Source organism: Fusarium falciforme, chromosome 3 (assembly GCF_026873545.1).
Source record: "Fusarium falciforme chromosome 3, complete sequence".
Lineage (NCBI taxonomy): Eukaryota > Fungi > Ascomycota > Sordariomycetes > Hypocreales > Nectriaceae > Fusarium > Fusarium falciforme.
In genome coordinates, this window is record NC_070546.1 from 487834 (window position 1) to 513134 (window position 25301).

General features: G+C 50.0%; 10 protein-coding genes across 10 annotated transcripts; 3 read left to right on the forward strand and 7 right to left on the reverse strand.

The window, feature by feature from the left end:
* Nucleotides 1-47: 47 nt before the first annotated feature.
* NCS54_00347300 (Hypothetical protein) lies at nt 48-840 on the reverse strand (the record flags this gene model as incomplete). The annotated part of the gene is made up of 2 exons (XM_053149043.1): nt 48-687; nt 734-840. 2 exons carry the CDS (start codon nt 838-840, stop codon nt 48-50), a joined length of 747 nt encoding a protein of 248 aa, XP_053005018.1.
* A 51-nt stretch (nt 841-891) lies between these two features.
* On the reverse strand, nt 892-1481 carry NCS54_00347400 (Hypothetical protein; the record flags this gene model as incomplete). The annotated part of the gene is made up of 5 exons (XM_053149044.1): nt 892-960; nt 1006-1072; nt 1117-1158; nt 1209-1342; nt 1392-1481. The coding sequence occupies 5 exons, from the start codon at nt 1479-1481 to the stop codon at nt 892-894; spliced, it is 402 nt and encodes a 133-aa protein (XP_053005019.1).
* Nucleotides 1482-2099: 618 nt separating this feature from the next.
* Nucleotides 2100-2783, forward strand: NCS54_00347500 (Hypothetical protein; the record flags this gene model as incomplete). Its single annotated transcript, XM_053149045.1, has 1 exon — nt 2100-2783. One exon carries the CDS (start codon nt 2100-2102, stop codon nt 2781-2783), a length of 684 nt encoding a protein of 227 aa, XP_053005020.1.
* Nucleotides 2784-3346: 563 nt separating this feature from the next.
* Nucleotides 3347-5058, reverse strand: NCS54_00347600 (Hypothetical protein; the record flags this gene model as incomplete). Its single annotated transcript, XM_053149046.1, has 4 exons — nt 3347-3412; nt 3460-3582; nt 3799-4848; nt 4897-5058. 4 exons carry the CDS (start codon nt 5056-5058, stop codon nt 3347-3349), a joined length of 1401 nt encoding a protein of 466 aa, XP_053005021.1.
* A 347-nt stretch (nt 5059-5405) lies between these two features.
* NCS54_00347700 (NmrA domain-containing protein) lies at nt 5406-6461 on the reverse strand (the record flags this gene model as incomplete). Its single annotated transcript, XM_053149047.1, has 1 exon — nt 5406-6461. The coding sequence occupies one exon, from the start codon at nt 6459-6461 to the stop codon at nt 5406-5408; it is 1056 nt and encodes a 351-aa protein (XP_053005022.1).
* A 1163-nt stretch (nt 6462-7624) lies between these two features.
* On the forward strand, nt 7625-9547 carry NCS54_00347800 (Amidase; the record flags this gene model as incomplete). Its single annotated transcript, XM_053149048.1, has 6 exons — nt 7625-7915; nt 7973-8095; nt 8177-8329; nt 8381-9229; nt 9290-9356; nt 9411-9547. The coding sequence occupies 6 exons, from the start codon at nt 7625-7627 to the stop codon at nt 9545-9547; spliced, it is 1620 nt and encodes a 539-aa protein (XP_053005023.1).
* A 97-nt stretch (nt 9548-9644) lies between these two features.
* On the reverse strand, nt 9645-10777 carry NCS54_00347900 (UDP-glucuronate decarboxylase; the record flags this gene model as incomplete). The annotated part of the gene is made up of 4 exons (XM_053149049.1): nt 10742-10777; nt 10553-10692; nt 10314-10504; nt 9645-10261 (listed from the first exon to the last, which is right to left on the reverse strand). The coding sequence occupies exons 1-4, from the start codon at nt 10760-10762 to the stop codon at nt 9645-9647; spliced, it is 969 nt and encodes a 322-aa protein (XP_053005024.1). The 5' UTR covers nt 10763-10777.
* Nucleotides 10778-13392: 2615 nt separating this feature from the next.
* NCS54_00348000 (Hypothetical protein) lies at nt 13393-13781 on the forward strand (the record flags this gene model as incomplete). The annotated part of the gene is made up of 2 exons (XM_053149050.1): nt 13393-13652; nt 13709-13781. The coding sequence occupies 2 exons, from the start codon at nt 13393-13395 to the stop codon at nt 13779-13781; spliced, it is 333 nt and encodes a 110-aa protein (XP_053005025.1).
* Nucleotides 13782-14899: 1118 nt separating this feature from the next.
* Nucleotides 14900-18655, reverse strand: NCS54_00348100 (Het domain-containing protein; the record flags this gene model as incomplete). The annotated part of the gene is made up of 2 exons (XM_053149051.1): nt 14900-15818; nt 16692-18655. The coding sequence occupies 2 exons, from the start codon at nt 18653-18655 to the stop codon at nt 14900-14902; spliced, it is 2883 nt and encodes a 960-aa protein (XP_053005026.1).
* Nucleotides 18656-23309: 4654 nt separating this feature from the next.
* On the reverse strand, nt 23310-25064 carry NCS54_00348200 (HET domain-containing protein; the record flags this gene model as incomplete). The annotated part of the gene is made up of 1 exon (XM_053149052.1): nt 23310-25064. One exon carries the CDS (start codon nt 25062-25064, stop codon nt 23310-23312), a length of 1755 nt encoding a protein of 584 aa, XP_053005027.1.
* Nucleotides 25065-25301: the final 237 nt, after the last annotated feature.

Here is a 25301-nt window from a genome sequence, read left to right on the forward strand (position 1 = left end):
GATTTTCAAACATCTTTTTGTTCTCAAGATACGAGGTGAATGTAAAGTTACTCAGGCTTTCGGCCATACACAACCCGCTGGCGGTAGAAAGGATGAAACTTGCCCGAGCGGATCTCACGGCGAAGCTGGGCGCAATATGTCGAGACCTCCTCTTTGGACCAACCGAGAACCATGTTGGCCATAAAAAGCACGTAACCCTCATAGTCTTGCTCCAGAGCAGCCCGAGCAAACTGGCCAACCTCCTTGAGGCGAGGGTCTTCAGCCCAGCCGCCGATTGGTGCCTGCACCAAGTGAGCGTTCGATCTCGATGTGATAGAGGGCTGCTGGCCTGTGGTGAAGCTTACCTTGAAGTCCCAGACCTGAACGTCGACAAAGCCGGCTTCCTCCATGCCCTTCTTCTGGAGATCCTTATCCAGAATCTCAAATGTGCGGTTTAGCTTCTTGCCACCCTCGATAAAGAATTTCCCCCACTCATTCATAGCACACGTCTCAGTGACACTTCCGTCATCGCTTTCCATACGAGGCGAAGCTTCATAACTCTCAACCCAACCACCAGGCTTGCAAACTCTGAACGCTTCCTTGAACAGAGCAGACCAGTCACTGATGCTTCCATAGAGATAGCGCATGTGTACGTAGTCAAAAGATTCCTGATCAAATGTCCACTCCTGGGTGCAGTCCTCAATCTCACTGCTTCTGTCAGTTTGAACTGGAGAACTTGGAAGCTGATGCTCACAATTTCAGATTTGCAGGAATCCATGTGGGCTGGATCGGAGAGATGTCGGTTCCAATTACCTCGGCGTTTGGATACTGGTCGGCGAAATCACTGGCCTGGTCAGTCATCTCCGCAATGAGAGGGGGAGTGCTTACATAGCTCATATGCCTGCGATATTATCAGTTTGCGCCATCGTGGAAGTTTGGGGGAGATGCCTTACCGGTTCCAGTTCCAATATCGACGACTTTCTAAGGACTTGTCAGCAACGGCGAGTATTGCAGGGCTAAACGTACTTTGATATTATTTTTCAGGGGCGCAAGGTGAAGCTTGCCGTTCAGTGATAGTGAAAGAAGGTGATGACTGAACATGTCAGCTTGATTAGCTGCAACCAAACTTTGACTCACTTGATATCCATAGATTCATTGTGATGCTCGTCATTGGGCGTCCTAGCGGGCATTAACTAGCGGATTCAAGGCGTGGCTGGGAGCTCCTGTACCAATACTGGGCATTCCCCCTCTCAGAATGGTAGGTTCTTCCATGGATAGTTTGGTAGTGAAGAATGCTGGACGAGATTGAGTCGGACGAACTGGCAGAATCATCTTCTACGGTTGAATCCTCTTCTGAAGCGCCCTTTCCTTTCATTAGCAGATGAGATAAGTGTAGATTTGGCGCACAATACCCCTGCCCTCAAACTCGCCCAATGCTGGGCATGGTGGAAGTCTACAGGAGCCTCAGCAGGGTTGGTGTTGTCAGTAGAGGGGGGTGCCATGACGAAGTATATGCTGGAGTAGATTCTACGGGATGAAATGAAGATGAAGAGTCAAGGGGGCGGCGTAATCTCTAGGTCTTCAGCTATTACCGCAAATGCGGAGTCATGGGATGCCATTTGCACCCCGGCAATCCCCACCTCGATAGCATTGCAACCTCGTTAGAGATCCTTGTTTGAGGGAATATCTAGCTATTTCTCTGCATATACGTTATTCCACCATCAAAGTAACAAAAGCCGGTAACTCGGTGGAGCTTTGAGTGACAATGTAAGCACAAAAAAGATAAACCCGACATAACTGCAATTAACTCAATCACCGTATTTGAGCCACTTGGACATGCATTTCAGAGCTGCTGAAGTCACCAAGATCTTGATTAGTAGTCATGTGCTGCGCTTATTTGACCGAAAATATATTGAGCGTTTGGAGTCAAGGTTTTGGAAAGAGATATAAGCTTCCACAACGCAGGATACATGAACCTTGACTTGAAAGGTATGTTGAAGAATTTTCTGTGATTGTATTAATATGGCAGTGTTTCTTCCTCTGTGGTCTCTTCTCGCTCACCTTCATCATCAACAACTTCCATCACCAAGCTTCACCAAGTTTTATCAGAGCGATACAAAATGGAACCTCCACGCAACGTGTGGCCACCTGCTCCAATCATCTACATCAATGCCTTTCCTGGAACAGGCAAGTTGACAATCGCTAAACACCTGGTCTCACTCTTTCAAGCTGGGACTGTCAAGCTTGTTCACAACCATCTTCTCATCAACCCGGCAGATGCGATCCTTGACCGTGATCAACCAGGCTATCAGAAACTTCGCCGCAAGATCCGTCGTGCCATCTTCAAGCCGCTCATCAAAAACGAGGCAACGCACTCTAGTGCTTATATTTTCACCGACTTCCAAACCGACAACGATCTTGGTATTGATACCAGCCTGGAATACATGTACTGCGCCGAGGAACGTCGCTGCCAGTTCATCCCAATCACCCTTGTGTGCGATGAAGAGGTGAATCTGCGGCGACTGGTCTCCGATGGCCGCACAAGTCACGGAAAGCTCGTGGATGTAGAGCTTGTGAGAAACTTCCGGAGAAATTCCAAGGTGTTTGGTTTCGAAGGGCATACCGACGGCTTTACTCTGGATGTCACCAACCTTTCGGCAAAGGAAGCGGCCGTTGAGATAGCGCGCCACTTGGTAAAGGCCTCAATGGCGATGAGGGTGCGCGTAAAGGACACCGAGACCACTACGGAAGAGGATATGGACCAAGATGAAGACGCTGTGCTTTTGGACTTTACGCACTTTTAGTTGGAGACAAGAACGTTGCAAGAACTTGGAGGGGAGTGACTATCGTTAAACGTTGCATTGTTCGAGGGTGGCCTAGTTATTATGATTACGCCAAGATTCTCAGCTAAAATATTAACTATTAGGCACTTGTGCCATTAATTGATTCAGGTGTTATATCAATCATAAAAGGTGAAGGAAGGGTTATCTTTCCGTGAAGCAGCTTAACACGCAATGCAAATATAAACTGATACTATTTCTTTTTTGCTTATAATCTTAAGTACTTATTGCTTCAACCCAATCTATCATAGACTAGACCTAGCAAGGGCACTTATTGGACTTCTTAACTGTGGCTTTGTAAGCTTTGCCTATCACAGCGGCTTAATCAACCGTGACCCTTTATAGAGTGATCTTATTCTCGTCGGCTTAACATATTACTCGTGAATCTCAGCACACACAGTTGACTGAAGGCTATGGGAAAGTCTTTATTTATATATGCTCCTCTCTCTCAACGCTGCTCTCAAAAAACGTTTCACTAGGTACATAGGCTTCTGTGTCTTCGCTTTTCCTTTCGCGTGCGACTCGAGTCAGACTGACTTGTTCTCAGCTCGCTCCGATCGCTGCGTAGCACGCTCGCGCACAGCTCCAATGTGCTTTCAAGAGCAGCCAGCGGTGCGTCCTGTAGCGCCCTTTGAAATACCAAGAGTCTGTCTTGTAGAGCCAGCATGGCCGCTCCCGCTTTCGAGATTTCCTCCCTGGCTTCGCTCGTGTCGCTGTAGAAATAATCCGACTGCTTCGCCTTGTTGAGTCCAGAGCGAGTCGACTGGAGCTGAATAAGAATGAAATTCCAACTCCCTCCTGCCCCTACCCTCTCTCTAGGATATTCATATAGGATGTTTTTGCCATAAGCCGAAATGGCTATATTGTCAAGCGTCTCTAGCAGCATACCGAGGCTGTGTTCGGTCGTCCTCAATATCATGACGGCCCTGTCCAGGGTGTCATAAATCGAGTCCGCCATTGGGATTAACACCTGGCGAACCTTTTCGTCTGTTCTCCGGCTGCTTGTTGTCGTGTGAGTCCCTATGAGTCGGTAGTATAACGGTGGCTGAGGGAGTATCATCCCCTCCAGCTGAGACATGGATGCCTCGATCGTCTTCTCGACCTCAGCGATTAAGCGATCGGTGACCAGGTACGCCTCGACGACCCCATCGACTGCATTGGAAGAGTAGTCCCAGTACATTTCAACAGATGAGCGGCCGTCTAGATCATCAATCAAAGCCCCGACGACAGGCTCCTTAAGTTGCAGCTCGTAAGGCAAATTGCACTTTTTAGCAAAACGGGTTTGTACTTCGCCAAGGCTTCGACCAGTCCGAAGTCCTTTTAGCATCTCGTCTAAAGGAGCCGGAAGAGGTGGTGCCCTGGAAACCTGCCGGAGTTCAGATCTAGGCACCCTAGGTGTAGAGCTGCCGCGGAGAGACCATGCAATGCACACAAGAATGAAGCCGAGTAACCACAACCAATGGGATGGTGTCCAATTCGACTGAATCGACTTAAACAAGCGACTTATCGGAGTTGGGGCTGCGGACTGAACGAAGTCGTTGATCCACTTGAGAAATGACTTGGCGTGCTCCGGCTGTCCTACGCCAGGATCTGGTTGCTTTTCTGCTTTCTCATGGGCTTCATACCCCTCCCTGGCGCGCTGTTGTTTGTCTTGTCGGCGCTGCTCGTCCTGGCGACGTTGCTCATCTCTCTGCCGTTGTTCCTCTCGTCGACGTCGTGCTTGTTCCTCTCTCTGTTGTTGTTGCTTTCGCTGTTGTTCTTCCTCGCGCCGGTGTTGATCCTCCTGTTGTCGGCGTTGCCTGTTGTGTTGCTGCTGTCGCTTCCACTGCTGCTGCTGCTGCTGCTGCTGCTCAGCACGATGTTGTCTTTCTTGCTCCTCTTTCTTGTGAGCGTCAGCTCGCGCATGTGCAGCCTGTTCCTCAGCTTCTCTGGCCTTACGGGCCGCTGTATCCCCGCTACGCCTAGCCCTCCCTTCGTTGTACTGTTTGCGTCTACTATCATCAGATAGAATGTCAAAGGCATGTTGAATCTGACCAGCTGTTAGGCCCGTAACCCAGTGGTTGTGAAAATGACATACCTTCTGGAACCTCGCAGTGGCATTCTCGTCACCCGGGTTCTTATCAGGATGATGCTTCAGCGCCAGACGTTTGTAATTTGCTTTGACTTCCCGTTTAATAGTCGCCTCATCCGCCGATTCGTCTATCTCCAGAATACGATAGTAGTCAGTGTCACCGTCCATTTCTGCTCAAGGTGAGAAGTTGAGAAGAAATTGTACTTGTGTTCCGACGTCAGCTGAGTCATTTTTGAACAGTATTTTGCATAGCTTGTTTCTATTGGAGAGACATCGTGGATCAAAAAGGTGGCGTTTGATACGTATGCCTACCCCTGTCCTGCAGTCTTCAGCTTCCTCCGCCACTATAGCTCTTAGCCTTACAGCCTTTCTAAAAGCGGCGATGCGCTGTGTCGATTTTCTTATTGCAGAATAATGACCAGGGATGCACGAACAGAGGGGCGCGGGAGTATCTTAAACCAGATGACTTATTTCATACGGAAAGAGTTGAGGGCTCACGGAGTTGTCCACCCCTTCTACTCTCCAACCCAGTACTTTTCCATGTACTCGCGGACTCCAACAGGTCTCACTTCAGGACAAAGCTCATTGACCACGGGTTTCAAGACCATCTCGTCGTCGAGATCGCGGGTGTAGGCCAGTCTAAACTCTGTCCACATCTGCGCCATGTAATCATCGGGCGGAATTTCTGACAGCCTCTTCTCGAGATAAACCCGCGTGAGTCGGTTCACTAAAAACCTCTTTCCGGTAACAGCTTCTGCGTGTGCGAGAAGTTCGCCCATGGTGAGGGTCTCACCAACCATGCTCATGGATTCCTCCCAGTTTGGCAACTCGAGAGATGCCACAAAGAATCTGCCCACGTCTCTCATCGTTGTCATGGTGACCCGGGGCCAAGAGCCATCATCTTTGACAGGAAGCTCTGCGATGCCGTTGCGAAGTCCCACCAGGAAGGCGCCTGAGCCATCTGCCAAATCACCCTGTCTCAACAAGCCCTGACACGCCTCGTCCTCACCAGCCATGTACCCATTTCCTGCCGACATCAGCTGAAGAGATCTGTCATCGGCCACTTTTAAAGGGCATGGGTAGATTCCATGACCGATATAGTTAGTGTAAGATCCTGGGTTAAACTTTGCACATTCAATCTCGTTCTTAAACTTCAAGCATTCGTCCCAAACGCCATCGAAAAACGGTTTGGTGGTGTGAATGTTTTCCTCCCCCTTCGGACCAAAACCCCACTGCGCCGGTGCAAATCGCTTACAGCCCTCCCTGACAGCGGCGTGGAGGAGGTTCTTTTGTATCTGTGCTTGAGTTCCGTCGATCGCTGAGGTGACTGAGGCAACTGTGTGAACGCCTTTTAAGGCTTCGGCCAAAGAGTCGGTGGAGAGATAATTGACGGCGCGAACCTGTGTACGTGTGCCGTGTTTGTCGATGGCGCGGAGCCAGAGAGGTACTTTTTCGGATCGAGAGAGTATGACTGCGTTCCACAATGAGTGGCGTTGAGAGGATAGGAGAGCAGTGACGATGGCTCGACCGAGGCCGGTTGAGGTGCCACCAGCGATAGCAAGAGTAGGCATAATGCAGGCGCTTGGTGTACTTTTGGACGCAGAGAAAGGAAGGCGAGCCACGAGGAGGGTTGTTGGACTTGGACATATCATTTCTTATACTTGCTGCACAATAGGCAGTTCTCGGCTCAAGCCCATTCAAACCAGTGGAGACCTCGAGGTCAGTCACAGCCCGAGATTGGCTCCCTCGTAGTTTCGACTGCTAAGAATAGCAGCTGGGTAGCCCTCAATCGCTCAAAGTTGGCTTAACATCTCCCCCGGACCCTCCGCGGATTTCATGCTCGGGGGTCCGGAGGCCCCGAATGCCGGCCGTTAGCCCCGCCAGCAACCAAGGGGTCAACGGGTGGATGTCAACGATCAGAAATGTTGAAAACAAAAGCCTAGCTTCACCCCCACGAACGCGCAACCATTTCATGCCCCATAAACGAAGAAAGCACATACGTGTCTCTCTACAACTCACATGTATGGGAAGAGAGCTCAAATTTTGAAGCAAGAAACGGGGAATAATCAAGACGGTCATACTGAACATTTGCGTACCCCAAACGTCCGCTTTAGAATGGCACCTGTTGGGGGCATGGGTGCTGATCCCACCGAGGGCCATGGAAGAGGGCATGTTCTTTGTTGCTCACTGATACAGACAACCGTCATCTTTCAAGAGTTATCAAAGCGGACATCATGTACTGGACACATCCACGGTACTCCTGTAATGCCCCTCATCGGCCATCCCACCATCGGACCCTCAATGTCCCCGACGCCAAAAAGAGGGTGTTGACAGGGGTCAACTAGCTCGACGTTTATCTTGTTCGTGGAGTGCATGATACAACCATCACTTCTCCAGAAATTACCTAATTGGGCATTCTGGCTTATCCCCAACCCAACTCAACTCGTTGTTAGCCGCGAATTTGATCCTTTACAAATCAATGAACTCCGATCACAGCCAGTGATCGCTATTCTTGGCTTAGTTCTGCCTCGGCTGGGTTAATCCTTCCTCGGCTTCGAAGGAGGGACTGAAGGGGGACTGAGCATCTGCTTCATCTTGTGAGGCGTTGCTCAACATCTATAAAAGATGGCTGAGGGACCTTCGTCGTGGACCTCAATCAAGTAGCTCCCCAAGAGTCTCTCATCTAAATTCATTTGCCTTCATACCTAAATTTACTCCAAAACTCCTCATCAACATGCCTTCTACGGATTGGGAAGCCCTCATTGAGGCGAAACGAGGCCATCTCTATGCTCAGATTCGTCCTGAATGGCACCTCCCAGACAAGATCACCAACCAAGTCCACCACACGTCGGATGCCAGCGCCTTTGATCTCCTCGACAACACAAATCTCCTTTCACACAGAGAGCGCGAGATTACGGAAAAGTACGATGCGTCTACACTTATCGAGATGATGGCCACCGGGGCCATCTCGTCGGTCGAAGTTACAACTGCCTTTTGCAAGCGCGCTGCCGCTGCACAGCAACTGGTCTGCATATCCCTTGTGGTGCTTAGGTGTTGCGCAGGAGTGCTGATGCTGCCATAGACAAATTGTTTGACAGAGATTTTCTTTGAAAAGGCTTTGGTGCGGGCAATGGAGTGTGATGACTTCCTAGCCAGAGAGGGGAAGCCTATGGGACCATTTCATGGAATGCCAATCAGTCTCAAGGTAAGTAGATGGTTGACATTCCTTTGTCCACAGAACGGCACCTGACGGTCGATATAGCATACTAACATTGTCGTATCTTAGGACATGTTGATGGTCAAGGACGAAACAGCTACTCTCGGATTCGTGTCATATCTGGCCAAGCCAAAGGCTCACACGAACTCAGTCATAGTGGATATGCTCTTAGAGGCTGGCGCAGTGCTGTATTGCAAGACCAATGTTCCCCAGACCCTCTTTGTGCGTTCTGACATTCTTCTCTGACGTACGAGCGTGACTGACATCCACCAGGTGTGCGAAGGCATGAACAACGTCTTTGGATACACCTTGAACCCTCACAAGCTGAGCCTCACTCCAAGCGGAAGCAGTTCAGGAGAGGGTGCGCTGGTTGGCTTCCGAGGATCTCTGCTCGGCGTAGGCAGCGACATTGGAGGTTCTATCCGAGCCCCATCTCTGTGCTGCGGTGCTTTCGGGTTCAAACCGACGGCCAACCGTATCCCTTGGAGTGGCCAGCAGGCACTGATTCCCAAAGGCTGGCCTGGGGTTGCTCCCAGCCTAGGACCGCACGCTCAGAGTGCCCGCGACCTGACTCTCTTTTGCAAGACGGTTATCCAGAGAGAGCCCTGGACTCGTGACTCGACGGCTCTTTATAGTCCCTGGAGAGACGTTCCAAGAAAGAAGCAGCTGACAATCGGATACTGGACTGGTGATTCTGAACTCCCTGTCTTTCCGCCCGTTGCTCGGGCCTTGGATGCAGCGGCCCTGGCTATGAAAGCAGCAGGCCACCAAGTCAAGCCCATCTCAGCTCCCTTGCCGCTCGCTCAGGCTGCCCTGATCTTTGCAAACTCAACAAAGCTGGACAACAAGAATCAGATTATGCAAATTCTCGCAGACGGAGATGAGCAGCCAATCCAAGCATTGCTTGACATCAATGCTGCCTCGGGCCTTGAGCCGCGCGAGTACACGTTGGACGACCTGTGGGATTTTAATCGCGACCGTGAGGAATACCGTCACGCCTGGCACAAGGTCTGGATGGAGAATGGGATTGATGTGTTGCTGTGTCCCGGCAGTCGCGGAACAGCTGTGCCTCATGGGAAATATGGCGTGCCTTGGTATACAATGATCTGGAACCTCCTTGATGTAAGTGATCCTGGGGAAGTTTCCAAGAGGCCTTTACTAACCATTGATTCAACTATCTAGTGTCCCGCTTCTGTTATCCCTTTCTTGAACGCAGACAAGGCCATTGACTCGCAGACAATGGAGGGTTGTAAGTTTTTTCGTTCTTTCTGATCCGCCCATCTCTGACTAAGCTTTCTGAAAGATGATGCTGAAGCTGTCCATGGTGCTCCATGCAGCTTCCAAGTGGTTGGGTGGACAGGCCAGGATGAGGAAGTCTTGATGGCTACTGAAGTGATGGCCGAGGCCGTTGAAAGCACGGCTGCCACAGCGCATCTTTAGACCATGGCGGGCGTCATTATCAGGGTTGGAGAGGAACTATTACACTCGCTTGTTCGCTTCATAAGATCCGCTATCTATATCTTCTCATCTCCCCTTTCTAGAGTCTGCTCACCAATTCGCCCTCCCTCTCAATAAACCAGTCCACTGTTGTTGAAATGCCCTCCTGTAGCGAAACCTTGGGTCTCCAACCAAGAACAGTCTCCGCGAGTGTCACGTCTGGTTTTCTATTAATGGGGTCATCTTCCCTTGCCGGGAGCAGGTTAATTGGTACGGGACTCCTGTGTCCGAGTTTTGAAGCGACGACTTGGGCGATCGTCTCCGCAATCTCGCTGATTTCGATCTCGCAGTCGCTTCCAATGTTGACGGGACTGGAGTAGTCGCTGTTCATAAGAGCCTCCAACCCTTCCACGCAGTCCTTGGCATATTGGAAGCATCGGGTAGAATGTCCGTCTCCAAAAATGGTAATGGGCTCTCCCTTCAATGCTGCCATGATAAAGTTGGGGACTGCACGGCCGTCATCCTCGCTCATAAATGGCCCATACGCGTTGAAAATCCGGGCGATCCGAACCTCAAGTCCGTGTTCAAGATGGTACCCGTATGCCAGGGCCTCCATGACTCTCTTGCCCTCGTCGTAGCAGGCGCGGGGGCCAAAACAATTCACATTCCCTCGGTAGTCTTCTGATTGGCAAGGGGTCTGAGCGTCTCCATAAACCTCTATTGTGTGCTATTAGCCATGCAGAGAACTTGAGCGGCTGTGGAAGCTCACCTGAGGTGCTGGCAAGCAGTATACGGGCCTTGTGCTTCACTGCATAGTCCAATACATTCGTCGCTCCGTTGAAGCAAGTCTGCAAGATGTCGATGGGTTGTGTCTCGAAGTGAACTGGGCTTGCAGGGCATGCGAGATGGTAGATCTGGTCGACTCCGGCTATAGACGGTAGAGGATCCCTGACATCCAATCTGCACTGGTTAGAATTTTGGAGGAGGTGAGAAAGCGGATTCGCGCACTGTATGTATCGTAGCTTCTTATTCCCTCTTAGACCATCAAAGTTGCTGCGCGAGCCCGTCCATAATGAATCAATGACTACTACTTCGTGATTGTGGTCGAGAAGAAGCTGAACAAGGTTACGGCCGAGGAAACCGGCTCCCTTTTACAGCTGTTAGTACACCCTTGAGGGGGGCGGTAACTATGCTTACACCAGTAACGAGAATCACCATTTTTGCGGTTTGATGAATCAACAGAGAATAATGAGTTGAGTTTCGTTCTTGGTATTGACAGAATTAGCTCCTTGGATCTAGCAGGGCGGCTTTATTAAAGAGGCCGCGAGCTCACTACCAAGATCCCGTCCACAGACATCATACATCATCGGATCCGAGCATCACTACGCCATGTACCTGCCTTGACGACATGTCTGCGGTCATTATTGGGCCAAGGCTGAGACATCAGCTTTCAGCTGCCCGCGGATTCGTCCCAAATCAGGGTCAGCCAAGACAAGCCGTGTTCGCTTCGGGTTCCACTGACGTCAGAGCTAGGCTGTCGATCCTCCAAATGAGGTAAGGGGCATTCCGATTGGGACGCGAAGCTTTAGCGATTGGCGGTGGCGGCACACACAGAGAACAGGGCCAGGCGGGTCGAAAAAAACACCACCGGCACCAGCACCAAAATTGTATGGGGAGAGCGGCGGTGATTTCTTCGACCCGCCTGAGGGCTTTGGAGGTGCGTTGCTAGTATTTAGCTAAGGAATAGACGACGTGGCGTCTTGTTGATATGTCAAGTGTGTTAAAATCCTTCGAGCATGAGCTCGTTCCCTAATTCTGAGCGAAACGTGCAAAGACGGGGCTCGCTTAACTTTGATGTGTTGTGCAACTCTGTCTGACAGGACACACAGATCTAGACTGTACGGGTGATGATGATTCATGGACCTCGCCTAACAAGAGCAAATACAATTAGTGCATTAGGAAGAAAGTCAAGCGAGATCGTACGCTTCGGATTGACCCGAGACGATGATTATGTTGAATTGCGACGTAGCATAATTCAGATTTATATCGACTGGAGTTAGGAATGCATATAACTTGGATTTGCTGGCGGGCACATGGCGCATCAATCGAATTATCTCCTCAATACCTAGAGACCAAAGCTCCGTTTTCCTGTAAAAACGAGTCCCTATTACGACTAGTTGATATCTTGGGTGGTGACGATCTGAAATGCCCCAAGACTACGACTTACCCTATAACTACATGGAGGTTGAAACTGAAATATAAAATATCTATGTGCCGTATGCCACTCGGAAGGTCTGAAGAGTTGTGCACTCGCTCTTGGCGTAAGATAAATCTCTCGAAAGCTCACCTGATATCCCTACATGGCTTGGAACTTCGGCCCTGTCGTCTTATTTCTTCAAACTCTGACGCATTGGGATGCCTGCACCGCCCGCTGGCTCGTTTCCTACTCACCAACAAGGAGAAAACAGTGCAAGTCCTAGTAACAGCATGCTTTCCCAACATTTCCTGAGTCAACTTTCTCCAATTAAGTCGCTGGAGAGGACACGAAAGTCTAAATTATGTTCATTCGCATTTACAAAATTCATGCCGCTCTCTTTTTCGGGTGGTTCCCAACCCCTCTTCATTATCGTCAAACGGGTTATTACTGACATAGCTCATAGGCTCTTGTAGCACATAGCGCAGGTGGGAGCATCTGATGTCTTGGGGTTGATTCTGGGCCTCAATGCGCCACCGCATAGTAAGCCTGAGTGCTCCCTGAATCCTCCTGCAAGACTTTGCAAAGCCCAGAGGTCTCGAGATCACTGTCTCACTACTTACTGTGGAGTGTACGTACAGTAAGCGGAGGGTCTTTCCTCCGCATTGTTGTCCATCATAAAGGTGCACGAGAGGCTTGAGGTCCGAGATCGTCAGTCAAAGGTTGCTGACAAAAGTCACACCTGCCTCTTTCGCCATATCATGAGCCTTCCTTCTTTGAACTATGTCTTTCTTGGGCTTATTTTTCGCTTGGAGCTGCATGAGAATGATAGGTTGCAGGTCTACCGGAGTGTGGAGAGCAGGGCTTAAGCTGACATGGATGCTGACAGCATAGGAAGGTCGTGCAGGTGGCGCCCAGTCGGAATGCTCCAACTGCTTATATATGATCTCGGCACGTCCCGCTGACAAGGATTGCGGCAGTTGAAAACTACCCCGAGATATCAACCTCATTGACCACGCGACACTGACCCGCCCCCATCCTAGCTTACGACGGATGACAGGATTTCTCAGCTTGGGCGATCAGTGGATAGCCCTGGAAGGAGGGCGCCACTGACGAAATATTGGTAGCAAAAGATCACTGCGGCGCATGCTCGTCAAGTGAGTGGTTTCGCGAATTAACGGGAAAGGACCCATCCGAGACGAGTATGGCGATGCTGGATCGAACGATTGGCATTCTTGGCTAAGCTGAGCACCAATAAGCGGGGAATTGGGGTCTGCGTAGGACAAGAGATGAAGGAGAGATAGGACAATGGGGGAAGATTTGAAAATAGAGGGGGTGAGTGTGGGCGAGAATGAACTCCCTCGCGGTGATCGTCAAGATCTGACTCGACCCCTTGCAGTCAGCATTCTGATCTGCATGAAAGATAGGCCTTCTTTAGGAATGCACAGTTTCGAGCGCAATATTCTACCCGTTACAGACATTTCTATAAGCCGAGTGAAACAAATGAGGCTGTGAAGGAGCTGGACACAGTAAGGATGCGAATTATAAAAGGGCAGACCGAAGACATGATCTTTTCCCATCAACAGCAGCAACAATCGAAGCAGAAACAATCATAGCCCACCTTACAGACATCTTTTACCCCTTCTTCTTCAACATGAAGTTCTCCCTCGCAACCATTACGGCTCTCGTTGCTGCTTCTGCCCCTGCTGCCATGGCTGACGGCTGGGAGTGCAACGGCTCCTGGGGCGACGGCGGCCTCAAGCGTCTTTCCTTCAAGTTCCAGGGATACTGTGAGGATCGATACGGCCAGTGCTTCCTCGCAGCCATTCGAGGCAAGGGGCTCACTGTTCATAACTGGCAGTGCTGGAAGAGAGATGATGGCTGGTGGCAGGCTGACCTGAGCACTACCGCTGGGTAAGTGTAGACCAATTGTATAAAACAGGATGTCGCTCACTGACGTGTCACCTTAGACTCGCCTGGCAGGTTAACAATGCCATTGAGCAGGTTACAGGCTCTTGGCGCGGTTGCTGGCCAAACCAGTAAATGGCGATCATCTTGGCTACCTTTCTTGGCCTCACACGATATTTGTCCCAAGACAACGGCTTACATTGGGTTTCGCCTTGAAGGGGCTAAAATTTCGATATGGGCTAGCATATATCTCATTCTTGTATTTCAACTACTCGTATGAGTCTCCTACGATAGCAACAATACAAGTCTACAATCATAACTCCTGCTACTACGGATGTCCTACTTCATGGCACTACAAGTTTCCTTGACCCAAGCTTGTCGAAATTTGCGTACCAGGACACTCATTAGAGGCTGGGGGCGACGGGACATGGTCAAATCGATTGTGAGCCCTCTCGTCGTTTAGTAGCAAGTCTCCCAGGGGTGGGGCTCCAACCTGGGTGAAAGGGGGGGGGGTTTTCCAACACAGTATAACATATAACATACTGCATACTATTAGAGTAATATCCTAACTTTAAGATATAAAATTAAGATAATATTATATAATATTATATCTTAATTTTAATAAAATAAAGCTATAATAGTAAGACCTTTATAAAGCTCTATTATTATTATTACTATAGTATTATTACTATAGGCTTGTATAGTTAGTAGATTTTATCATTAAATGATATATTATCCTTAACTTGCTAGCTTTATCATATATTGCGAATACCCTGACCTAAACCCCCCGTCGCACAGGTAGGTTAAGAGGCCTATGAAGCATTAAGTAGGCTGAGGCAAACTCGAGGCAAAACTTGAAATATTCGCGGGAAAATGGGACAGGACTTTAACTGAAGGTAATAAAAGGGATACGATGTAAGAAACAGAGGCAGAGGTTAGGGTTTCTATTTTTTTAGTATTATCTGCAATGACACGTCCGCGAGAGACTAGTAGTCGCAATAGTAAAAAATAATTAATGCATAATAGCATTAAAATCTAATTCGTGATTGGCTAAATTTTAGTCCCATCTTTCCGAAAACGGCCACATCTTGACCGCGAAATTCTGATTGGCCATCAGACGGCAGAGCGACGACGAGGTTGATAACTTGGAAGAGTGGTAATGCCACAATAAGGGCAGAAGTAAAGGTGAAAATAGCCTTTCCGATATTGCAAGATCTAATTAAGTAGATTTGAGGCACGGTGAATAGTTTTTATCAATTTTCTGCCTCTAGGTCTAGTCGGGTTTTCCCTAATAGTGTTTCGGAAGAGGACTTGGAGACCAGCTCAAAGGGCGCCTTGTAGGGGCGGTCTGGAAACCTGCCACGAAGCCACCTCCTCAGGGTTCCCCTGGCGGTATCGCCGCATTGGTCCAAGAGACGATCAAGTGCCGTCATCATTGATGCTAACTTGCGTTCGTCCCTCGCCAAGCTACAGATTGCTTGCCCGTCGATTACCCCTAGCGCCAAGGACCGGTCGGTCCTGCGAGCGGGGAGTTCCGTCAGAGAGACGAGGATATCGCGGCGCGCATCTTGGAACAACGCCCCCCATCCTGCGCGTCGCATCCAGTTCGTCTGCAAGGTGGAAGATAATGCTGGCGCCCTACTGCCATACAGCATTAGATCGCCGCTCTGCCGATGCTCCAGCCGGGCGCGCTCTTCGTCAAACAGCTTCATTGCAGGGTGCTTGACGGGGTCAGGGCTGGCCTGTAGTAGGACGCTGCTATGCAGTGAACCATGGTTGAGGGGCTCGTCGGTGATGACAAGCCATGACCTTCGGATGTCGTTCGCTGCCCAGCTCTGGAAAGAAAGGCCCTGCCGAATGTGGTCTCGCAGCCAGTGCCGGGTCTGCTGCCGGGCCGCGATCTTCAGTTCATCGCGATGTTCCTTCTTCAGATGAGTTACCAGAACCTTCTCGCTGACGGAGCGGAGACCGCAGTGCCTACAGGCCGAGCCCTTCTGCACCGCAAGATGCGGGTGAGACCGTGAGCCATCTGGTCGCGGAGGCAGTGTCTCGGGATCCGGAAGGTTCAATGAGGATAGCAGAGGCTTTAACCCATGCCGAGCAGACCTGGCAACCCCGTGCTTCTTACCCGGGTGCTCAGATGCACGTTTGGGACTGAGAGCAAAGCCGCATCTGGTACAGATGATAGCTGCCTCGGGCAAGTTATGATATAGGCCAAGCTTCTCGTGTTGAGACCGCATGACTAAGATGGTCCGATCTACTGGTGGCTGGGATGTGGATACTATGTGAGGAGCTGTGCTCCTCTGAGACATATGTAACTTAGACCTTTTAACATCACTGATAATTATTCGCTTCATCATCTCGAGCCTCTGAAGCTTCGCCAACGGCAGCGGGAGAGTAGCATGTTGCTCTCCTTCCCGATGATGGAGATCGCCCATATCGAACTGGATAAAGATTATAATGTCTAGGCAGGTAAATGTATAAGAGATAATGGAGCAAGGGAAGCATCTGGGATCTGCCGTAACTCATCACTCACGGAGTGTTTGGGAAGTAATAATGGGAGACGCGTGATTTTTAAACTAAGCAGGGCTGGCACGGTCCCGGCGTGTAAGAAACTCGGCGCGTTTCGCGTTCTTGCTAAACAGGCCTGGACTGGAAACGCAGTGCGTTTCTGGTCTATATTCCTGAATAGACTAATGAAGAGCGCTAATACTATACTACTCAATCTCGATCCGCTGTAGCTCTATCTTCATATGCTTAGCCTCCCCATACATAAGCCCATCGATATAACATTCACTAATTACTTGAAACCGCAGCTTAGAATCTGGGATTGGACGCAACACAAACGGTGTCCGACCTTCATGCAAAACATATACCATATCTTCAACGGATATTTCGTTCCCACCCAGCCCAATATGGCCACTACTGGTGGCGAATAGGCTATTTCCCTTGGACATCAGCCCGATCCAGCGAATCAATTCGCCAAGCCGCTCGACGAACGCAGCATCAAGATTATCTGTCGTCATCTCCTCCGATCTCTCATACCTAGTTCTTATGGTCTTCCCAGCGCGCATAGCCACGTCCTCGAAAAAGGTAGGCCCCATCCTCATCCCGTTATTCGTCTCCTCGCCCAGCCTCATCTCAGCAACCTCCAAGGCCTCGAGGAGGCTGACCCAGAACTCTCCGATGCGAGCCCAGTCCACAGGCTGGTCGAGCATGTCGGCGGCAAGCGTTCGAAGCACCATAGCCCTTCGGTCTCGGCGCTCTTTGTCGCTCGCCCCCTCGCCGGCCCTGGCAAGTTTCCAGGCCGCATGGCGGCTGACCAAGGCGACCTCGCGAACGGTGCCAATTGCCATACCAGACACGGTGAGGATGTGGTCTGTAGAGATGGAGGGAGGGTTTCCCTTGATGCCTTTGGTCGCGTTGTATCTCGTGGCCCCAATCATGCGTGTGGGACGCTCAACGGTTCGGTCGTCTTGATCTAGGTCTTTGCAGGGCTTGATTTGGAGCCATGGGACTATCTCAGGAGATAGTTTACGTGTTCTGGTAGGGATTGGAATGATGTCGTTGTCGTTCCAGGGGTAGCTCGTCCAGTCCACAACCCACGAGGGGAGTGGCCTGCCCTCGTTCTTGTCGGGGCTAGTCTTGTACTTATTCTTGTGGCGGCTAAACCGAAGCGGCGCAAGGGGCTCATATGCGGCGGACTCGTTCTTGCAAGTTAGAATTTGGTTGCTGCAGACATTGATGTACACTTTTTTAACGGGGATTGCGTAGTCGATTTCCATGGGTAGTGGGATGCCGACGAACGACATGAACGACATGACGGCATAGACTTTGTCATGGGCGTCGGTCGCCTCCGAGTCCCTGAACGCTGCGACCAATTCGAAGATGGTGGTTGAAGATCTCCACGCCATCCTCCTCAGGATCCATAATGGCGAAGGAGTGAACTGGGATAACAGAGGGCCCAAATAGCGATTCAATCTAGCCCATGGCCAGGTGGTTGCCATTGCGTTTCGAAGAGTTGCGTGGCGGTGAAAAGCGTAAACGAGCGAGCCAAAGCGATTGGAGAATTCCCAGTTCCAAAATGCGCGGCCGTCTTCGCCATCGTCGCTATCACCGCTATCGCCGCCATCGCCATGGATGTCGGTTACCCTGACAAAGGTCTCCAGTGGCACTGCGGCCGTGCCGAAACAGATGGTGACTTTCGGCGCAGTGGCGAACTCCTGCAGGGTCCACATCCGCGTTGCCCAGGTCGATTCGGAGACATACCTCAACATCACGCACATGCGCTGTGCGTAGAATTCCTTGAATGCCTCCGTCGTGGGTGGAATGCCATATTGGGGCAGTCTGGACAGAATATGCCTGTGCCCGGTTCCCCAGAAGGGGGGCAATTCGTAGCGGTCGTAGTTCAGCTGTGTGCCCACGTCTTTTAACAGAAAGAAGAAGCAAGCCAGATGAAAGCAGTAGTCAAGTTTCCTTGGGTCCCGTCGAAAATCGTTGGCGTACTCCAGGAGCAGTTCCTTGTTGCCACGACCGAGGGATAGGAATCGGAGGGATTGTTTTCGGTCTAAATAGCAGTCCCCCAGCCATACGAGAACTTCGCGACAGCGCGAATATATCGTCGCCATCATGCTCACCTGCGATGACCTTTCTGCATTAGCGTGAGCCGACGACTTTGACTGGTTAATGCAGATAGCGTCAACCCACAATACCAAGTTTTCTCCCAAGACAGGCCGACGGAGTCGCTGCAGTATTGTGCGGAGGTTCTCCCGCACGGGAAATGGCCAGTCATTGACTGTGATGTCAACAGTAGTCAAGTCCGTTCCCCAAGAGTATGAGAGCGCTTGAAAGTCTGGGTTGCTATCAAGAGAGGTAGACGAGAGATCGCAACGGATCGGATCTTCCCATTTTCCTGCGTGGAGTGTGAGAATGCGGATTTCGCGGTGCGATGCATCAAGAGGAACCTCGCTATATAGTGGGGAAATAGGGTCCTCGATGGTTGTATCCATGGTGAGAGCTTGTATAGGAATTCCGTTGTTGAAGGTGAAACAGGCTAGGTTGAAGATAAACTGAAAGCAGATAGGAAAAGTGCGCGCGGTGACGGAGGTTTAACGTGGCAGTTTTGTGCCGCTATGGCTGCTAAGCAACCTCGCATCTCAGCCACGGTATACCTCGCGGGATGCCTTATCTAATTCTAGAGTGAAACTAAGGAATAGCTAGTGAAACTTCATGGCCTGGGGCGCCGCCTCTAATAGTCGAGACTACGCCACAGGCAAGTTGTAGAAAATAGGTCACATTACGTGCCCATGCCCAGTCTAGACGGCCAACGTGGATTTGCAAAGCGAAAGATACGATACAGTCTATTTGGGATAGAGGATATAGGACCTCGGAAGTTTCTATGGAGGATAATGGCGAACCAGCCGCAAAGCGTCAGTAGATACGGTACTATTCTCCTTTTAAGCGATATAATAATAAAGCTCGGATATATCCTTATAAAGAAATAGTCTCTAATAACGCAGAAGATAAGTATGCCAGGTAGCAGAAAGGCGTATTACCCACGGATAGCTAGATTCGGGATCCGCTTGAGATTGTATAGGTAGCGGTTTAAGCGCCCTAGGCTATCGCGAACAGCGGTAGAATTTATAACGGTTTAGGTAGTAAGTACTAAGAGCGAGAGCCTATTTTTAATATTCTTAATTAACAAAATGTCTTCCAGAGCATTTCTGATGCCACCCCAATAAAGGACTCCGGCGACATTCCGTGGAGAAACAAAGTCTCGATGCAGCGAGGCGGTTGTGGCTCCATGTGGTTGGCCCAACAAGACGAGTAAGTGCGGCGGCTGAAGAGCAAGCCTGGGAGCAGGACTGTCAGAGCCGATCACATTGACCCGGTCATGAAGAAGAGGATATCCATAAAGACATCCCTTTTCCTCTTCTGATGGTCTGGCGCAATACTGGACGCCCGTGGCGCGGCCCGTGACCGCAAAGTCAGCAAGAATGACAAGGCACATTAGTCGGCTGTCCTGTGGCTTGCAAAATGGAGCCGCGGCGCCGCGGTCTGCTGGACAGGTGACCCTAGACGGGACCACCCATGCCTTGCGGAACCAACTACTGATGCAGTTGTCATCGGCAGCAGGATGGAGGGCATCCTGGAGGCAACCAGCCCTTCCCAGAAGGCAGGAAGGGTAGGCATGGGCGGCATGGCTCGCAATACCCTGAGCAATAGAGCAGAAGGTGTGGTGGGAAGAGCTGGAAGCTATAGCGATGGCGCTGGGATGCATCCGGATGAACTTCAATTTTAATAGTTGACGTTAATGATGAATAACCGATCGGCATTAGAAATGATTACGCAACCGGATAGGAGTCTGGATAATACCGTTCGAGAGATTCATAAGCACGCCGAACGAGACGTTAGTGGCCTCTTCACCGAATGGACTTGAGTGAGCAAGAGGTGTACGGATACATGTTCAGGAACAGGGCGCTGTTTCCAGGCATCAATGTCAAGGGTATTGAAACTTGGATGGCAGTATATTTTCCGAGATGTCAGATTGTGGACACCTCCCTGCAGTAGCGGCAAGGCCGCGTCTACATTTTCGTATTTAAAGTTTTGCTCAGGCGAGGCATTTTCTGGCCACCACTGTATCCAAAAGCATACTATGCCTAAAGCACAGTGAATTTTACGTCAGGACTTTGTGTAAACCAACAGGAGGGCTACCGCAGACCTCACCACCACGGTTTCGACATCTACCGGCCTGTAGAGAGTACTCCGGCAAAAAAAAACGATTTTAATTTTTATATTTACACGGTGTTATCTCTGTCGCGGGCTAGAGCCATGTAGGACAATGATCTGGAGGGTCAGGCATGTGTTAGTGCGAGGTGGCCGAAAAATGCCTACATAATCTGCCTTGGCTGGACCTTCACTTAGGGGGATGATGTTGGTGGCGGTTACCTATTTTGACTTAACAGAGCTTCCGTTTCGTAATTTAACCCCTTTTTCCGCTTGCTTCACTTCGCTGGGCGCCTTGTTCCTGCAGGCTGCAGCTGAGAGGAACGGATTCCAAACAAGTCGTGCAAAATACGTCTCGACGCCAGGGCTTCAAGGGGTTAAAAGGGCTCCCGAGGAAAGAACCAAGTCGCCATCATTCTCAGTTTCGACAGCCGTGCAAGCCACTCATTTCATCCTTGACCGAACTTTCCGCACCGAACATTAAAACACCCAAACTTCATCGCATTCGACATGGCAACCCTCGACCAAGTTGATTTCCTCCCACTTAAGTGGTCGATTGTTTCCTGGGTTTGGTTGCGCCGACATTTAAACACTGCCGAAAAGCGCTTCATTTTCATCATCACTATCGCAGCATTCGCCTTCACCATCTCAGGCGTTTTCGCCGGGTGGGAAGCTGTCAGAATAGCTAAGGACACGACAGCCTTGGATCGGATCGCCGACCGTCTTTGGCTCATAGGTGAGCGAGTTTGGCTGGTATACGAAGCTCTGATATGGGCAAATCGATTGCTATTGATTAACTTTTGCATTGCGCCAGCGGTAAGGATTCTCTCCCATGGCCATAGACCTCAGTCAGATGCTAATAAGCGCTCGATTCTTGGTAGAACATCAACAACACACTTTGCATTGCAATTCTCAACTGGGCCAAGCCAGATGGGTATCTCGTGGACCTAGCTTTCCAGCTCGACCCGCTGAACTTTAATCGATCGCTCATATCTCCTGACGCAGCAGACCCAGTTCGATTAGAACACGGATTGCTTTCAGTCCCGGGAGGGCTCGCTACCATGATTCTAGCGGTCACAACTGGCCCTCTATTGCTTGGAACCCTTCTCCTTCTATAAAACGAGGGCGATCGAAGGATAAGAAAGCCTAGTGCTAGAAAAGACATATGTAATACGAATTAAACCCGAGGGTTAAGAAGTGTTAATAAAGCAGGGTAGATTTTAAATTCGAGCAAGTAGCGGCCGTATATAGGCCGTTCGGCGTTTCGACGATTTTCTCGTAGTAAATGCATAGCCTCTGTTCTTTGCCTAGAATTAATAGCTACTGACAGAGGTTCGCGGTTCTCGTACGTGCCTAGAGTTAGAGGAGCGTCATCGGAAAATATTGCCCGACTCCTTTTTGCCCCCTGCAGAGTTGGCCGTGTTAGTTGCATTGGTGCGGCCGGCAATGAGAACGCTTTATAAGATGCCGACTTGGTGGAGCATCAGGTCGGAAGCGTCAAAGAGCATCTCCTTGAGTGCGCCAAGACTGCAACCTCCTACCGAGCAGGGGTCTGATCCAATAAGAAGCCGCCAGATGAGGGGTACTTGATTGCGCACCTATTTCCTATGGTGATAGAAGTCCCAACAATTCCGGTTGTTACAAATCGCAACATCACATTCCTGACAGCCGTATCTCGCCTGCGGAGGCCTTTGGTAGCTTATTGACTAAGGCAGGGACCACGCTTTGTGTCGGGTTGAGGGTCGTATAAAGTCGTCTTCTTTTACTTTGAAGCCTCGTTGCTAGGCCAACGGGACCGAATCTCTTCTTTGGCTCGTGCTAAAGCTACCGCAAGAAGATAACTTTTTGCGCTATAGCCTAGATCTTGAAGCCTATGGGGATAGGCTTATTGGGGATGCGTCTTGTCTGGTATGACCTCCCTGTGTAGTGGACTATACACTTATCCATAGTGATATTCGTGCCCGGGCGAAGTAAATTAGTTGATATATGTTGTATGTGCTGAGACCACTCGTTCACGGCTGTGAATACCTTCGCAAGGTTGGCTTTGGCGGCGGCGTTGGTGACGTTGAAGGGGTTAAAAAGTTGAAGGTGCCGTAATTAAGTAGCTAAGATAATAATAAGAATTAAAAGACTGTAAATGAAATAAGGAAGTTAAGAGGTAAGAATTAAATTTTTTAAGCTATCAAGTTATAATAATAATTTAAGTTATAAAAAGAAAAAGCTTTTAATTATAAAAGTAAAAAGGTCTAAGTTATAGCTATTAAGATAAGTTAACCTATTAAGAGGATTATAGTAAGGATTAGGTAGATTAGAGCTTAAATATACTATCTCAGTAAATCACTAAACTTTAGCTTATAAACATTAACTTTAAATATAATGCTCAAATATCTATATCAGAATAACCTCTACATACCTCGCAGACATGATGGCAAGAGGTCTTGAGGAGTGTGTACTGAACGGTTGGAAGAATGAAGATAGGACCTACCTGGAACACATCGAGTCCTAGAAATGGATCCGCGAGCTGCTTCGTGAGGTGCAACAAAAATCTGGGGGGCAGGCCAACTTGCATATCGATCATGTTGGACAGGGCATGAACCAAGGAGCCACTTTGCTTGCCTGCAGGACAATCGACCGGTTCAATCAGGCCGGTGAAATCCAGAACAACTCCAATTAACTGTGGGCGGCGAGGGAGTCTTGAGATTTGACGTGGGCTACTCCGTGCCACGATGGCAGGCTCTATCATACGCCTAACTGGGGGGTCTGAGACATGCTAGTGGACAGTGTTAGGCCCTATATAGCATGAAATGAATACTATATGCTTACAACCGGAGTTGAGTTCCATGTCAGTTGTGAGACTAAGCTCTGGCATCTTAATCTCAGAGAAGCTTGTGAAGAAACACTCCTGTGCGTACAAACTCACAAGAAGCTGGTTATGGCTCACCGAGATAGCAACCTGCGCCACCCCTTCTTATCTGTATGCTTCCCCTCCCGCTGACCCATGTTCTTGGCCTGTATTTCCGCCTGCATGGCTCTTTCTGCGCGTTTGATGGTCTCCCAAGCCTCCAGGAACCGCGACGACTCTCTGACCACCTCGATCTGGATGTCTATCAAGTAGTATTTGGACGATTTGTGTACCATTGGTTGCGCATCGACTCGGATCCTGTGGTAGTCGAGCAAGATATGCTCTCCACAAAGCTTGGGCTGAAATAAAGGCTGCATCTCTTCAAATGCCGGTGTGATCCCTTTCTCCTCGCCTTCTGCGGTTACGGACATGGGCAGCTCCACTGCGTGAAATGCAACCTTTAGTCCTGGGGCTGAGCCGATCATCACCAGCAGTCGCTCCTTGTCGTCACGTCTGAAAACCATTCCCACGGAGGCTTGGCCGGCTGCCTTGTTGAGTTGGTATGTGGTGGTCCATTTTCGCGGGAGCCATGCACGCGGTGATGCTCTGGATGAAGTGACGGCTTCAAACTCGCCAAGTACGCTTCCGGGTGAGGATAAGATTTCTGTTACACCGTATGCGGTCGGATCAGGGCCTTTACGTAGTTGGAGAATGTGAGTTGGAAACACTCCCTCAACTGGAGACTGTTGGGCATCTTGCCTGACGTATATCGAGCGAAGGTTGCCTCGCTCATTGACCTGGGCAAACTGGCCAACTCGGACACGTGCATACTGCTCGTCACCCTCTGAAACCTTTCGTAGGTAGAGTGCTAGGAAACTGTTGTTCTCATAGTCCTTTGGGGAGGGACAATCGATGGCAGCGACGAAGAGATTGCCGTCTTGTCGGGTGAGGTGAAGATCAATGCGAAGGCCTCGGTTGGACATTGAATATGGGGTTCTCGGCTCCCAGTCTTCATAAGGGACGACCGAGTTGGAGAATCGAAAGTTGGTGGGCGATTTGGCGAGGAGACCGTGATGTGCATCTGGAGAGGCATCTCGGTCTGTCCAGGCAAAGATTGACTGGTCGTCGGATTGTTTCATGATTTCTTCTTGTAGTCGGAGAAACGCTCTGTCTCCTTCTCCATATAGCATCGGCATGTTGACGTTGAAAAGCCCCATGAGGGAGTAAGCGACGTCCTCGGGTCGCGTCGTCTCACGTGAGGCTGCCCAGGACATTCTCTTTGCGACGCTTGCCGACTGGATCGGACGGATGTTTATCAAGATATCTTCGTCTATGCCCGTGATCGATGATAGAGTTTGGCTCAATGCTCTCTTTTCCCCGATGCGAACCCAGTTCTCACCATAGAAGATGAGGTCTTTGGGTGCCACTAACTCTTGCAGTGTCCATCCTCTTGTGAACCATCGACTGCAGGTAAACTCAGAGTCGAGCGTAGTCGTGTCGACATCTCCAGGGCAGTCTGTTAGGTATGCATAGCATCTCTCGGCCTTACTATACCATTCAAACATGGAGTTGATCGCTTCTGACAGCTCTGCGCTGCTGCGCTTGTCGATGCAACAGTTGTCGGCCCAAGCATATTCGTAACCGTCAGTTAGCGCTTGTCGACAAGTATATTCAATCTTGTGATATGAGCTTTTCTGTTTGGCAGTATTGGCAATAACGTCTGTATAGATGACCTCGTTATCGGTCCAGGTATGAGACAAAATGGCGTAGGGAGGAATACTGTTGGGGCTGAAATCGACCATCTCCAGACCCTGAGGGGAGTCGACAGAGGCGACTTTGAGTAGACGCATGATGATAGCTGAAGGCTCGCGTCAAATGCGAGAATTAGCTTTTGAGTCTTGAAAGCGAGTCCTTATTGTACCTTGCAGAGTCGCACTTGTTTCAGGTGGAACGATCGAGGCTGGGGCATTCCTTGCCTTCGGTTGTACCACATAATGAAACTGAGACAAACTCAGGTGCCAAGTATTTAAAATATGGAATTCGGCCCCCTCTGCCGTGCCCGATGCCAATCGGAGACCAGGAGAATT